Source organism: Gymnoscopelus microlampas, assembly GCF_963454915.1.
Source record: "Gymnoscopelus microlampas genome assembly, chromosome: 15".
Taxonomy (NCBI): Eukaryota; Metazoa; Chordata; class Actinopteri; order Myctophiformes; family Myctophidae; genus Gymnoscopelus; species Gymnoscopelus microlampas.
In genome coordinates, this window is record NC_139952.1 from 30640736 (window position 1) to 30656908 (window position 16173).

The 16173-nt window shown below is 44.7% G+C and overlaps 1 protein-coding gene across 5 annotated transcripts in view; it reads left to right on the forward strand.

The window, feature by feature from the left end:
* The window catches only part of trioa (trio Rho guanine nucleotide exchange factor a), a 97318-nt gene that overhangs the window by 16596 nt on the left and 64549 nt on the right, over positions 1 to 16173 (forward strand). For all 5 annotated transcript variants that reach the window (XM_084081148.1, XM_084081149.1, XM_084081150.1 and 2 more), the window contains exon 2: positions 830 to 880. In XM_084081148.1, the coding sequence (XP_083937274.1) occupies positions 830 to 880 (51 nt within the window). The remainder of the gene's footprint in view (positions 1 to 829; positions 881 to 16173) is intronic.

Here is a 16173-nt window from a genome sequence, read left to right on the forward strand (position 1 = left end):
GCTCCAAAAGATAAATGGTTTATTACCACCGTTAATGTGACGTTTTGAGCCTAGTGGCTCTTCCTCAGACCCTAACCCGTCTTGATGAAGAGCCATAGGCTTGAAACGTCACATTTACGGTGGTAATAAACCATTTATCTTTTGGAGCATATTCCATTGTGCGAACTCCAACGTTTTTGAATGTATCACAGATACACCTGTGTGAAAAATGTTAGCTTCCAATGCTATCCGGCTAATGCCAGAGAGTCCACTGAATCGCAGCGCACTCGCCACCAGTCAGTAAGGTCACAACAGGATGAGCCAGTGCGTCTTAGTCAGGGAACACATACCAGTGTAGGTCAAGCATCTGCATGTTTACATGTCAACAGCACATGATGAGGCTGACTGAAGCCTGATGAAAATGGCAGATCTACGAGCTCACAGCGTGTGTAATCGCGACGCGCTGTGAGCTTGCAGATCTGCTGTTTTCATTGTGTGACACCGCCGGACAACGAATTAAGCATGGCCGCTCACCGCACTCAGGCAAGCTGCTTCAATGGGGTTATTGTGCGCACTCTGTGAGAAAGCGGTAGCGCTCAGTCATGGGTTGTATCCAGCATGATCATGATTGGGTGACGACCGCGCGCATCACTGGTTTCTGTGATAAACAAAACAGAAATGTGTGATGATGACCTGTCTAGAAGGTAGCGAGGAGATAGAGTTATGGTCCTGGTTGGACTGATGAAGCTGCTTCTGTAATCCATCCTTGAGGTTGTCCTCCTGTTAGTGAATAACAGTGAAGTTCCCTTTCTCTGTCTCTGTAACATCATCATTATTTCTCTCTCTACAGATGGTTCCCTCCCTAAAGAGCCAAAAGGAGATGTGTTGGGTCAGATAGCAGGTAACGCAAGTGCATTACACACACACACACACACACACACACACACACACACACACACACACACACACACACACACACACACACACACACACACACACACACACACACACACACACACACACACACACACACAAAACCACTCATAGAAACATTCATATGTACGCACAGACTTGTCCTTAACAGGTAAGGCAATTACGGTCCGTCATACAGATACAGACGCACGTTTCTGTATGCAGCGTATAACACAATGACCTCACAAATGAATTCCATTACATTTCTTGAGCAAACGATTCAATGCATCACGGAATCTCTTTTCACCACGGTTCTTTTGATATGACACTTTATAAAAATACATTGAAATTTGACAGGAGGAGTGTCACATTTCATACATTTGTATTCTGATAACAGATCATAATGTCATATAGTTATCAAGTGTGATATGCAAATGCACACACACACACACAGGGTCGCTGTCACGCGCCATATTTCAGCGTTCCCGTGCACAGTGGGTCATAATAAGCTGTAATCTGTCACACACTGTGACTTCACCCTTCCTCAACAACTCTTTAATTTTTCCTCTCCCATTCTTAATGTTGGCCACCTCCTATCCATCTCCACCCTCTGATCCATACGTCACACTCTGCGTCTTCCCAAGCCCCGATTGGCTACCTGTGTCTAGGCAGTCTCCGTAGCGACACCAGCCTCACAGTGATGGGTGGAGATAAACGAGGGCAGCTTCTCTCTTCTCTTCCATTTTCTTCCGTTTTCTTCCCTTCACTTGCTTGAAGCAGACACCCTGCTTCAGGGTTTTGAGAAGTTTTTTCTTTTGCTAATTAAATTGCAATTTTTTTTTTATGATTGATTAAATCAATTAGTTTGAATCTTCTCCTCAATCATCTCCATCTTTCAGCCCTCACATGTCTCTTTACTAGCGCTCAACCAATATACTGGTCTGGCCTATATGTTGGTCAATAAGTTGTTAAGTGGTTATTATTCAATAAGTGGTTATTATTCAATAACCACTTATTGAATATTATTCAGTTGAATATTATTCAATAAGTAAATATACATTCTAATAAAATAAGTAAATAAAATACATTCTAGTTAAATGTTCTAAAACTTTAATCAAATCAAAGTTTTTCAATTTGATCACAATCATTTCCACTTCAATACATCGGTAATGGTCTAGGACTCGGGATCAGCATCGGACCCAAATCTGGCGTTGGTCGGGCTCTTCACTTTACTGCATTGAACCTTTCTGTTCTGCTCTTTTGCTCCAGTGAGCTAGTCATGTATTCTCTTTCTCCTTCAGTAGCAGTTGTATTTGTCACACAAAGCAGACCACTAGGCCATCCACTGCACTGGCTCCATTCATGGTCACTGTTCCACTAGTCCGTGTCAGTGTTGCTCAAGGAAGTGTTCTGCTCTTTAGCCACCTTGTGCTGCTGACAAGCGATGATCGCTTCCTGTCTGAGAGGGCCTCTGGGTGGGGCCCGGGTGGAATTAAACCAGGCCATCTGCTGGACTGACCTCCACTGACACAGGTCTGAGTGGGTGCTTAGAGAGTAGGAGTGTGTGTGTGTGTGTGTCTGTGTGTTTGTGTGTGTGTGGGGGGGGGGTGATGTTATGTAATGATGCTAATGCCGTCGGACGTCGACAGATGTGCTGAGAAGTGCTTTTAGTAAGAGAGCAGGGTGTGTGTGTGTGTGTGTGTGGGGGGGGGGTTTGGTTCATCCTCTTCTTTCTCGCTCTCCGTCTCCCTTCCTTTGCCCTTTCTCTGGCTTCCATCTCTCCTTTCTTGTTCTATCCATCTCAAATGTCCCTGTTGTTTATTTCAGTGGCTCTCAAACCTTTTCATGTCAAGGATGTGGCATTGACATGAAGATGTATTTGTCCTCAAACCCCCATTTGAAAAGATTTCCGTCCGGGGACCCCCATAAGAGAAAGATTAGTTAACATTTGTCAACATCCGAATAGCCGAAGAATTAAATAAAGCTTAAGTGTTTAAACTATTCCTCATTTTAGCTGGGGAACCCATCAAGGACCAAGGACCCCTGGGGGTCACCCCACTCTGAGATCCGGTGGTTTAGTGAGACTGAGATCAGGTGGCACGGAGAGAGCCGAGCAAATGAGCACTTGGCCTTAAATTCTCTTTCTCTCTCGCTCGCTCGCTCCCTCTCTCTTTCTCTCTCTCTCTGTCTGTCTCCCCTGCTGTGTTTGTGTCGCCGGGGTAACCCTGGCCCGCTTTCCTACTCCGTTACTCTACCCTGCTATTAGAGGTCTGGACGGATGGAGAGAACGAGAACAAGGGGGGGAGGGAGGGTTAGAGCTCTCTCTCTCTCTTTCTCTCTCTCTCTCTCTCTCTCTCTCTCTCTCTCTCTCTCTCTCTCTCTCTCTCTCTCCCCCCCCCCCCCCCTCCGTGCAGGGCCCAAAAGCCAGACTGTAGGACAGATAGAGAGAATGGGTCAGAATACAACACACAGTCTGTGTCGTTTTTAACCACTCGAACCCCAGCGTCCATATTCTCCAAAAATAGCAGATAGTGTGTGTTGTGAACTTCTAGATCGGCTATTTCTGGCAAAGAGATTTGGTGTGTACGGAAAAGAAAGTACAGAGCCAGCTCATGTCCAGTTTACTAGGTCTAGAGGGTGTGAGTGGTTAAGTGTTTGTGCTGTCGTCTCAGCGTTTAAGACTGAGATCATGTTTTCACAGATTATGCCTGAATTCTCTGTGTACCGCAAGCAGTGTGGCTGTGATTACATGTACTTTATTGTTAAATCATTGCAAGAATGCCTATTGTACCGTATGTGTGTCCGCACACTCCCACTGACACACGTGCATGTGTGTGTGTGTGTGTGTGTGTGTGTGTGTGTGTGTGTGTGTGTGTGTGTGTGTGTGTGTGTGTGTGTGTGTGTGTGTGTGTGTGTGTGTGTGTGTGTGTGTGTGTGTGTGTGTGTGTGTGTGTGTGTGTGTGCATGCACATGTACGTGTATGTGTGTATGCAAGCATGCATATTGCATGTGTCTTGCTCACTTGCACACACGCCCACGTGTGTGTGTGTGTGTTGGGCGTCTCTGGTGCCAGCTGTACCCACAGTGTGGGCATTGTTAAAGCATCCACAGCTGTGTCTGATCAGGCTGGCCAACGGCCAATAAAGAGCCCGGTGTTTCAGCGACCAATAGAACGGCTCCGTCTGGGACCTGTAGCCACTGTGAATTGACTCGACCAGGACGGCGGAACCAGAAACACCAACCAAGTGAAGTAGGCTAAAGCTTCATTTCAAAAAGATCAGATCTACACGCTAACAAGCGTGTAGAGCTGTTCCTTTTGGCAAACGATGGCGTGCGATGGCGTTTAAATTATAACGGAGAGTAGAGGATCAGGCGGCACGGACAGACGAGAGAGAGAGAGACACAGGGTGTTATTGGGGCGAGAGAGCATCATCTTGATAAATAATTACAAACCACAAGCTGGTTGATTAAGCAGCAGGGAGGATAAGACGGCGCTTCAGTCTCTGGAGGAAAACAAAGGCGAGAGAGAGAAAAGAGGATTACAATGGAGTTATTGAAGGGATGGAACGAGGGAGGGAAACGGAAAGAATGAAGAGACGGACACGAAAAGGAGGGAGAGAGAGCGAGAGGGAGAAATGCAAAAGAGTGAGGCAGATGAGCATCCGGATGCACTGCAAAATCCTGAGTGTGAGAAAGGCTTAAATTGAAAGTGAAATGGAGTTAAATTAAAGCTGCACTCCGTAATGTTCATGTCCTAGCAGGAATTCGATCCCAAGTTGTCTCCCACGTGAGAGAGATCAAATTTCTACCGCTAAGGCAAGAGGCCAGGGTCTACATTTCTCATTGGAAGAGTAGACCACCTCCAACCACTGCAGATGTGATAGTTATGTTAACATACTGTACCATACAGATCGGTTAAAATACCGGAACCATTTATTCATTCAAATACATTAACACTTTAACACTCATTATTTTGCAGTGTGTGTGTGAGAGAGAGAGAGAGAGATCAAAGTCATAAATGTGTCTTCATGGCATCGTCGTCATCCTCCTCTGCAACAACCTGTCTATGACATGAGAAAGAAACCTGCATCAATTTCTCTCTCTCACATACACACACACACACACACACACACACACACACACACACACACACACACACACACACACACACACACACACACACTTCAATTTAATTAAAGTATCGAATCACTTTACATGTGGAGCAGGCAGACACCCGACATTGTCCCACCCTGAGCAAGCACTTTTTGCGACTCCCCCTTAACTGGAAGAAACGTCAGGCAGACCCAGGCTCTAGGGAAAGCAAGAGAGAGAGGGAGACCATGTTCCCATTCTAGTTGTTCGATTGTTGTCCAGCATGGCTGTAGCCTGTAGTGTTTATTGCATTGTGTCTTGAGACACAATCGGCAACATTCCACGTGCGTTGGTTCGACCTCGGGTATTGCTGATGCTTAGGTGTGGCGGGGGGTGACACACTATTCCTGTCCCTCCCCTGAAATTTTTGTTTACAAAGTCTAAAAGCCAAACAGAAATGTAAGCTTTATGTTTCAATGTTCAGTGGGGAAAAAAAGTTTTAATCGTTAATCGCAATTATTTGTATGACAATGAATGGTCAAGTGAAATGTCATGATGGAGACAGGCTGACAGCCTTAGGTGTGTGTAGGGTTGGGATTTGGAATCGGAGGAACCGGAGCCAACATTGAGGAACCGGAATTGGTTCCATCACATTTGAACCGTTTCTGGAACCGGTTTTTTATCATACTTGTCAGAGCTGGTTATGTGGACTTCACGTCTGCTATACAATTACAATACGGTGGTTCTCAAACTTTAACATTTCAAGGACCACCATAACTCTGAGAGTTACAGACCTGTTAAAGGATAGTTCACCCAAAAAAATTACTTATTTTCTATCAATTACACACCTCTTGAAGCCTTGAATTCATGGATGTTTTTGTCGCATTCCTAAGCCAATAATTTGATGACCGGCGGAAAGATGCTAATGTCTCCGGTTGGAGACTCAAAGTTGACACTTTGAGTCTCCTACCGTAGCCGCCGTCGGTCATCACATTTTTGGCTTAGGAATGCTACGGAACAAAAGAATCTCCATGAATTCAAGTGTCCATGGGGTGTGTAATCGATAGAAAAAAAGTCATTTTGGGGGTGAACTATCCCTTTAAGGTCCATTTGGGAACCCCCTTGGAATTGTTAAAGGGAACCATTAAGGAATCGGACCGTTAAGAGGGAATCGTTAAGGAACCGGAATCGATCAAATCCTAAATGATCCTAACCCTAGGTGTGTGGGGGGGGGATCCACTACTCCCGTCCCATCCCTCCCTGTACAGGGAGCCGCCTCAGGGAATGCCTGGCATTCCAACACATCCCCCAGCCAAGCATTCCAGACCTGCGGTCAATGTGGGAAGTGACAACTACACACACACACACACACACACACACACACACACACACACACACACACACACACACACACACACTAGCCCCGACCAATGCCATATTTCTGTGGCCGATGCGTCCACCACCGATTACCAATGTTTTGACCGATATCTTTTCAAAACATTTTCAAATCAATAATTTTTTTTTGCTTGCGATTTAATGTTTCTAATTGAGAACATTTAACTTATATGCAAATAAATAAATACAAATAACCTTTTAATCAAGTTAATCCCTATTAAATTATAAATAAATAAATGAATAGCCGATCTAGCTCACCACTTTATGAAAACTTTTGGAAACTTTGGAAAATGTTCTCCTATTATAATGACATGCCCAAAATAGTGATGGCAGGTTTAAAGTGGCTAAAAACTGGGACACATCGGCTACACAACAAATCAAGTAAAAAATGACTGATATATCAGCCAACCCAGTACACTGGTCTGCTTCTAGAAGTGTAAAGTGTAAAAGAAAGTAAACACACACACACACACCCCCACACACACACACACACACACACACACACACACACACACACACACACACGCACACACACACACAGTTTCTGTTGACAACAGCTGGTTGTGGAACCAGTGTCTCCGAGTCAGCTGCTATCAGGGACCATTATGAGATTATCCCTGTACGCAACTGGCCTCAAGTCAGTGTGTGTGTGCGCGTACGCATGTGCGTGTGTGTCTTGGCACTGCATACTGGTGCGTTTGTGCATGTGTGTGCATTGAAAGCATGCACCCACACACACACACACTCTGCATGTATGTGTGCCCATTTATGTGGTATGTAGGGAATGATTCCACGCCCTCTATAGTCCATACCACACTCTCCATCTGTCTCACTCCAACCAACTGTTGCATTCTGTCTCCTTCTCTTCCTCTCTCTCTCTCTCTCTCTCTCTCTTTGTAGTCTGTACTCTGCCTCCTTACGCGCGCGCACACACACACACACACACACACACACACACACACACACACACACACACACACACACACACACACACACACACACACACACACACACACACACACACACACACACACACACAGCCTCCTCCCAGGGTTTTGTGAGGTGCTGTTGGAAGTGTGTGTGTGTGTGTGTGTGTGTGTGGTAAATTGCTTTGTAGTATTATCCCTTGTAATGCCCACTTGACCTCTTGGGACCCTGCTGGTCGGAAGCCTTTTCATGTCCGGGTGAGTGTTGACTGCAGAGAGACAAAGACACGCACATACATTCACAGTGCAAGGGCGTCAGCGTGTTGACAGCGAGCACACGACCCCCCCCCCCCCCCCACCCCCCACACACACACACACACACACACACACACACACACACACACACACACACACACACACACACACACACACACACACACACACACACACACACACACACACACACAGTTTTGACCTGTTGTAATTGCTGCTATTGTCTAAAGATACACACATGCAGCTGCAGATGTCAAACACCTTTCATGTGATTTAGAGATATGTTGGACTGTCTCTCTCTCTCTCCTCCTCTCTCTCTCACACACTTAGTTTAGCTCCCTCACATGCATAACGCGCTCTGAGCTTGTAGATCGGCTATTTTGGGCACACAACACCGACGCGCAACTAAGTATAAATCAGCGTTTACTCTTTTGACTTTCTCCCCTGTTCCCCCTATCTCTAGGCCTGTTACATTTATTACATAATCGCAATTATTTGTGATTTCGTTGAAAAATGTTCATCAAACATCATCAAACAAGAATGGCAGATCTACAAGCTCACAACATATCGCGATGTGAGGCGGTGTGAACTTGTAGATTGTCTATTTCTATTTTTCACATGATTAAATGTGGCCTATTTTGCCATTTTACATTACTTATTTTGATTATTGGTATCAGGTTATTGTCAGTAATTTCTTTGTATACTTACTTGTCATATCTGCCCCGTGCCATTTTTGTTTATAAAGCCTAAAAGGCGAACAGAAATGCAATTTTTTTGTTCCAATGTTCAATGGAAAAACACAATTAAATCTTGGCAATTAATCGTCAAGTAAAACATCATGATCGTGACAGCCCTACCTACCTCTTTCACCCCTCAACCCCACCCCTCTTTCTGTGTCTCTCTCTGGAGGAGGAAGGGGTTTTGGGGGGTTCTTCCCCCAGACCAAAGTCCCACTCATTCCCTCTAAGCAGCTTCTCTCTGACAGAGTGCAGTGTTGGCGTTATCACTCCACATATTGTGGATTATCCCCCCCTTCCTTCCTTCCACACGCCAGCACACACCCACCCCAGACCCCCCTAAACCAGCTCAGCCCTCTCAATGACGAGACCCGTAACCCCTTTTCCCCCCTCCCCTACTTCTCAAAGTGTGACTGTGAGATTAACGTCTCTGAGTAAAGTCTGTTCCGGTTCTTCTTAACCCAGACCTGAGGCCGATCCTAAAAACGGCTCCTAAATCCTAACAGTTTCCTGAAAAACTTGACATTGACTTGTGTACTAAAGAAATGATTTTCTCAGCCTCAGTAGCAGGTGGAAATGACAAAGATGCTTTCCCGGATTGAAAGGCATAAAGACGTATATAGGTTACAGCAGGTCTAAATGGGTAAAGCAGGAGGTGGCGATCGGCTGGCGTTAGCGTCCCAGCGCAGATTGACAGACGGTACCACCACGTCATCCCCTCATGTCATGTGGAAATGTCAGCATCAGGGTTTTCCATAAAGAGGTGCGGAAAGTGTCAAGATGATGGGGGGGAGGGGCGGTGGGTTGAAGCTAGGACGTCTGGTGGTTGCTTGGAATAACTCGTTTTGGAATAGCGGGACTTAGCTTTGGCTACAGTGTTCATTCGAGCGGCAGGCTGGATCCCTGTGCCACGTTGGCTGTCTCGTGACACCCCCTCCCCCCCCCCCCCCGGGGGTTGCTACTGTATTATGGTGGCAATGGACTGCCTTTCCCATCAGCCGTCAGCCAGGCCAACTTTTGTTGAGACGGAGCGTTAAGAGGACATCCCAGACAACCAATGAGGAGTGGCGGTTTGCTCAGACACCGCTCTCCTATGGCTGACAGGTGCTAGCCTCGTTCTAGTTGGTCACTGGAAGCTGGGGGGTGTTTCCATAAATTGTCAATTGAACTTCAAAATGTACTTTCCTTCCACTATGCGAAATTAGGAGTTGGCAATAGGTGGCACTAATTCTCCAGTCAGGTGAGACATATGAGACCTTAAGTGAGAAAATTATTATTATTGATGCTATTTTGAGTGACTGTCAGTGTCATGTTTTTTTTGAGTGATGTCAAAGTGCCCTGCGGTCACTTTGACTGAGGAAATGCCACACTTATCACCCAAGTTTCAAAGCTTGATAGTATACAGTGATTAAATGGTAGGATATGAGGCCAAAAAGCATGACCACAGAATGAGTTTCTCTCTCTCTCTCTCTCTCTCTCTCTCTCTCTCTCTCTCTCTCTCTCTCTCTCTCTCTCTCTCTCTCTGTCTCTGTCTCTGTCTCTCTCCTCTCTGTTTACTGTGATGTGAGGGCATTGGACAGGTGGAATTGAATTTGAAAGACAAGGTCAGGAACACATCAATAGAGATGATGATGATGATTAGATGTTCCTCCACCCATCACCCTGTCTTGTCTCTCTTCTGTCCGTCTTTGTCTTTTGGTCTCTACATCTCGCTCTCTCCCCCCTTTTATGCTTGTCTGTCGTTCCCCCTCTCTCTCTCTCGCTGTCTCTCTCGCTGTCTCTCTCTCTCTCTCTCTCTCTCTCGCGCGCTGTCTCTCTCACTGTCTCTCTCTGTGGTTATGGCAGGATTGCATCAGTGTCTGCAGCAGTGGTGTCTCTGTTTCTCTCATCTGTCCATCCATCCTCCTGTCATCTCTCCCTGGCTTCCATAAATCCCTCATTCTGTTTCTCCCACTGTGGTTTGTCATCCCTGCTCTCATCAACATCATCGGACCTGTGTGTGTGTCTCATTCTCTCTGTGCTTCGATTCCAGTTCTGTTCTCTGACCTGGCTGCTCTATATATAGCTGGCCCTGTGCTTTGTGGAGCTTCTGGGCTGTACCACTTTCAGTTCTCCCACAACACCGTACAGCCAGGGGAGGGGTGGGTGTGTGTGCGTGTGTGTGTGTGTGTGTGTGTGACTGTGTGTGTGTGAGAGAGAGAGAGAGAGCATGTTTGTTTTGGTGGGTGTCTTCAATCAGAATCGCCATTGTAAAGCTGTCCAATCAGAATGGATGTTAACCACTTTGCACCTGGGTACCCCGTTTTGGACATGTCATTTTTTGTGAAAATGTGCTACATTTTCAAAAATCTTCAATATTTTCTTTCAGATCTACAAGCTCACAGCTTGTAGATCAGCTGGCTTGTAGATTGACTATTTTCACTACTTACGGAAAAGTATAAAAGGCTTAGGTGGTTAAATGAGTGTGTTAAGGTTTGTGTGTACACAGTTGGTGTAAGTATGTTACGTATGTGTGTGTGTGTGTGTGTGTGTGTGTGTGTGTGTCAGCTCACATTTGTGATTGCTCTCTCTAGTGCTAGGTTCGTACAGTGATATTACAGAGCCAGGTGTTAATCTGCATTAATCCTAGTGTCCGTTTGGAGATTAGTAGCAAAGAAAGGCGTTTACATGACACCATTACAGCAGACTTTACAGAGCTTCATCCCCACGTGTGCGTCTGTTTCTCTCAAACGCAGTGAGACCGTGACTAGCCCCCAGAATAATCAGAAGGACCCGTGTACCGTGAAGCCACACCATTGTTACGTTAAAGCTGCGATCTGGAAATTATTTTAATGAAAGTTATTTTAACCAATCTGTATGGTTGAGTATTTTAATACAATATAAAATGGCACATCTGAAGTGGTTGAGGTGGTCTCCATACTCTTCCATTGAGACATTTTGATCCTGGAGTCGGGTAAGACGCCTACTGGCTGAAAAGTAGTACAGCCGAAAGCTCATGAGTGCTATACCTATCCTGGAAAAGCGTGATATGAAAGGATTGAAGGATTTATGCTTTCTGTTTTGCATCCATATGTGCTTCTTTCTTCATGTCTTCATGTTATGATTATTTAAGTTCACTGTTTCTCAACCGTGGGACGTGAGTTTATCGCAAGTCGGCCCCCAAATAATTGGCAAAACACTAAGATGTTAATGATAATATGACGTCATATTTTAAAACAAACATTGCGATACTGACAACTTAAATTATACTATGTTGGTTCCATCAATCCAAGCCGGAAGTGGAACACAAGTGATTGATTTATTATTAAAACAAATGACTTTGAAAATGCACTCGGCCCACCCATTTGACCACTTAACACGTCAGCCGTGTTAAGTGGTCAGAAGGGTGGGCCTGGCCTCAAGCACTTTTGAGATTTTCAAGTGGGCCGTGATCTAAAAAAGTTGAGTAGTAGGATCCAGTGGACTTTCAGCCTTCTGACCCACACAGAAAGGTGTGTTTGTGTGTGTGTACAGAGGAAAGTGTTTGTCTGGGGCAGTCACTGGCCTTAGGCAACCGTTAAGAAATACTGTACAGTTAACAGTAGTGAATTCACACAGCACTTGCAAACAAGGCACTCACTGTGTGCGTACACACGCACAATGCACGCACGCACGCACTCACACACACACACACACACACACACACACACCGGATGCTAGGACTGTAATGTCCATCACACGTTCCTCATCAGACTTGTTTAGCAAAACGGCCACACACACGCGCGCGCGCATCTTCCTGCCTGTCAACATTATGTGTGTTTGTCTTCTGGTCTTCATCTGGCTTGCAGGCAGACAGCCGTTCTGTCTAGGCAGGCATGCTGGGAAATGTAGTTTATCATGGTAAATGGAGGGGAAGCTAAATGAGGGGAGGAAAGAGAGCATTAATGAGTAAAAACTAGAAAATAGAGAATACATTTACATATTGTTAGCATAAATCCATAATTGCGACTGGAACAGAATAGACTACCGTGTGTGTGTGTGTGTGTGCGAGTGTGTGCGAGCTTCTGTGCATGAGTGCTGCTCTCTCCACCATCTCACCAGTGCTGGATGCACAACCGAGGGATTACATCTGTTACACCTCCCATGTACCGTTTTCTCATTATGTAATACATAGTAACAACTTGTAGGTGTGTGTGTGTGTGTGTGCGTGCGCACGTGCATCACCACTGACTGCGCTGTGCTGTGGGCAAGCTCTCTAGAGAGATGACATCATCCTTAGCCCGATTCATACTTCGTCGTGCGACGGTGTCACGTGTCGGAAATAGCAGACCTACAATTTCGCAACACGTCGAATCCGCGACGTGTTGTGAGCTTGTACTGTAGGCTGGCATTAAGCACTTCTCTCTGCAGTAGGGATGCTGTCCTCAATAGCTCACAGCCACCGATAATTAGGGGGAGAGAGAGGTGGGGGGGTCAGAAGGAATGATGGAAGAGAAGCAGAGTTGGGGTAGGGCTGGGGAATTAATCGCAAATATATCAAATCCGATTTAGAACCAATAAACAACTTAATGTTGCTGATGTAGGTTAATTAAATAGTCAAGAAGCAGGCTTTTTGGGGGATTTTGTTATTTTATATCAACGAATCAACGCAAAATATTTTCACAGTTTCGTCTTTTGAATTTAATCATTCATTAATTGTATATTCTAGGCAAAAGGTTGAAATAATCGTGATGTTGATTTGAAGTCATATCACCCAGCCCTAGATAGTGGAATTGAAGCAGAGTTGGGGATGGTCGAGCCGAGAGGCATCAGAGAGCAAGAGAATGGAAGTCTAAAATATATAAGGTTTGACAGAGGAGAAGGAATAGGAGATGGACTGGAAATGCACTGGGATGGAAGTTAACCAGTTTCAACCTGGCATCCCTATTTTGGGCATGTTGTTATAGGCATTATAGAACTTTTTTGTAACGGGGCATAGCAGTGCTGGCCATTTTGTGGTGCCACCGATATAAACCCCATTCATTTCCCCCATAGAGCTTCCCGAAAATATATTTATATAAATTATGTTAAGCCTGGAACCAAGCCATCCAGGCTCCTGGTGAATCATGACCATAAAACATTTGATTCTGTGTCACTAGGCTTTCAAATATTTTTTGACACCATCACAATCAAATATTTTATGGGCATGGTTCACCAGGAGCCTGGATGGCTTGGTTCCAGGCTTAAAATAATTTATATGAATATTTTCGGAAATCTCTATGGGGAAAACATGAATGGGTTTTCTATCTGTGGCACCACACAATGGGCACTGCTATGCCCTATCAAAAAGAAACCCTGCGTTCTACAAAAAATGCTGAAATAGCTGAACTTGTAGATAGGCTATTTTAGCAATTTTCTTTTTAAGAGAGGAAGAGCCAACAGCATCTGGAAATAAACAGAGTTGTAACTGGTGAGTCATAGATCACAGATGAGTCTGGATCTGTGCATTATTGATACAATAATCAGATTGCTGGTTTTCTGCAAAATAATGCTTTCGCAAAATCATGGCGATACACTTGGTGAACACAGCCCTTTCTGCATAAGTATTTTTTCCCCTCCGCACACAAAAAAAATATGTTTCATAAACCTGGCAGAAAGAAAATGCTGATGTTAGAATTTCTTCAGTTCGATGAAAGATTTCCCCCTCTAACGTGCCACTTTGCAATCTGTAGGCTATAGATTCTGCACAGTGCCCCGAACACATACAGTATATTAATAATAAATTCCATATTATGGGTGATATATTGTGCCATCCCAGAGAAATGTTGCAGAAAAAGTGAACGGCAATACCAAGAGACCGTAGCTGGGAATGGAGGAAGAGTTATGATTTGTGATACTGTAGAGTGATTCCTCTACAGTATCTCTAGATGGATAGATAGACCTTTATTGTTCCCCATGGGGAAATTCAGGTGTCATCCCAGCACCACAGTAAGCATAAAAAACAGGACAGATGCAGGTAGTAGTAGTTACAAACAAGATGAATACATATAAGAGTATGTAACAACAAACACATTTTTGTATAGAGAGAGTTAATTGAAGAAGTAATTGACAGAACAATCGCTAAGAAGTTACTCTATAGTTGCAGTCTCACAGTACTTCTCATCTCTGCTATCTCATAAAAGAGGGGGTAGGAGGGGCTCATCCTTCTCTCCCCAGCCAGCCACCCTGTCCAGCCTGTCCAGTTTAACTGCAGTATGTCAGTGTGTTTTCCATCAGAGCATCTCTCTGTGGATATGCTGGATTTCGGGGACCAGCGGTCTAGCCAGGAACCATCACTCAGAATAGACCTGTTCTCTTTGTGTGAAGCTAATGCTCTGAGCCAATTCTGTCCATCTCGTGTGTGTGTGTGTGTGTGTGTGTGTGTGTGTGTGTGTGTGTGTGTGTGTGTGTGTGTGTGTGTGTGTGTGTGTGTGTGTGTGTGTGTGTGTGTGTGTGTGTGTGTGTGTGTGTGTGTGTGTGTGTGTGTGTACACTATACTTTTGGCCCTTATACTTGAGGGCCAAAAGTATAGTAGAATTTGAGAAATAGAAATTGAGAGGATGATTTCCTGGACCTCACTAGTTGTTTAGATGTTAGGTTTAGGCCGGGGTTAGGGTTTGAGATATGCCTGATTTGTACCAAAAATGGCATAAGATTTCTGTACTAAAATCTTGATGAAGTATAGTAATACATGTGTGTGTGTGTGTGAGAGAGAGATGCAAGATGCAGATGAAACTGTGTATCTGGCTCATTCAATGACGTGAGCGTGTATATGTATGGTACCTATGGCTATTTCTGCAGCAGGTGATAATAAACACTATCTGTAGGTGTGGGCAGGGCTGTGACGGTATAGAATGTTTCTTAACAAGGTGAAAAAGCAGGTGTGTGTTTGTGGGGGGGTGGGGGGGGGTGTTATATGAGATCAGTCACATCAGAGTTGTGTAAATGGAGGTTACGTGAAGGAGGTTTCACTCGTCTAGGATCCCTCAGCTCCGTATCATTCATCGTCCTTATAACAGGCCGTTAGGAACACAGTGAGAGGTCTTTTCCACAACGACACCCTTGTGATCCAGCTTGACATTACAGGGTCATCCCTGCCAGGAAGTGTGAAGTCTTAAAGCTGTTTAATACAGCTGTACTTCCTTCCTTACACAAAATTGATAGTCTGCTGTCATGGGGAATTGTATTGTACTAGAGGTTCGGGCCGATCGCGCATCCCTCACATCTAGAGTTCTGCACACACCTGCGTCGCACTGTCGCACCACCGATCTGACTAATATGTCTGAGTCATAGTGTTGGGAGTACCCGCTGTTGGCCCTGACTTCACTGCTTCTACTGAATAAGGTTTTGGAGAACTGTTTCCGTGATCTAAATTACTGTAACTGAAAGCGTTCATCATACATTATTTAATGAAGTATCTGGAAAAAAAAGATTCTGTCCAACTAGTTACAGGGTCTTTTACAGTTCAACCTTTGAAGTTTCGTTTGAGTTTAATATGAAAAAGTGTGGCAATGCTCAAATGTAATGAAATCTCCCTCTTGAATATCATTTTCAACATGTTGGATAATTTTAGGTTGTTGCGAACTAATTTGGCTCATTTAAGTGAAAAATGGTCTTCTGTGTTAAAGGACAACTTTGTTGATTGTTAACATGGTCCTATTGTGTGAGGACATCTGACACACAACACTTCTCAAAACCTGTGTGCTAGAGAACGATAAGATTCACATTAACGTCAGCATACTTGCCCATTAACCACTTATACACCATATACTGTGTTGAACGGGCTCTATCCTTTTTCTTTGTGAAATCTTCAAAGAAAAAATAGCAGATCTACAACCTCACAACTCGTGGCCATTTAATGC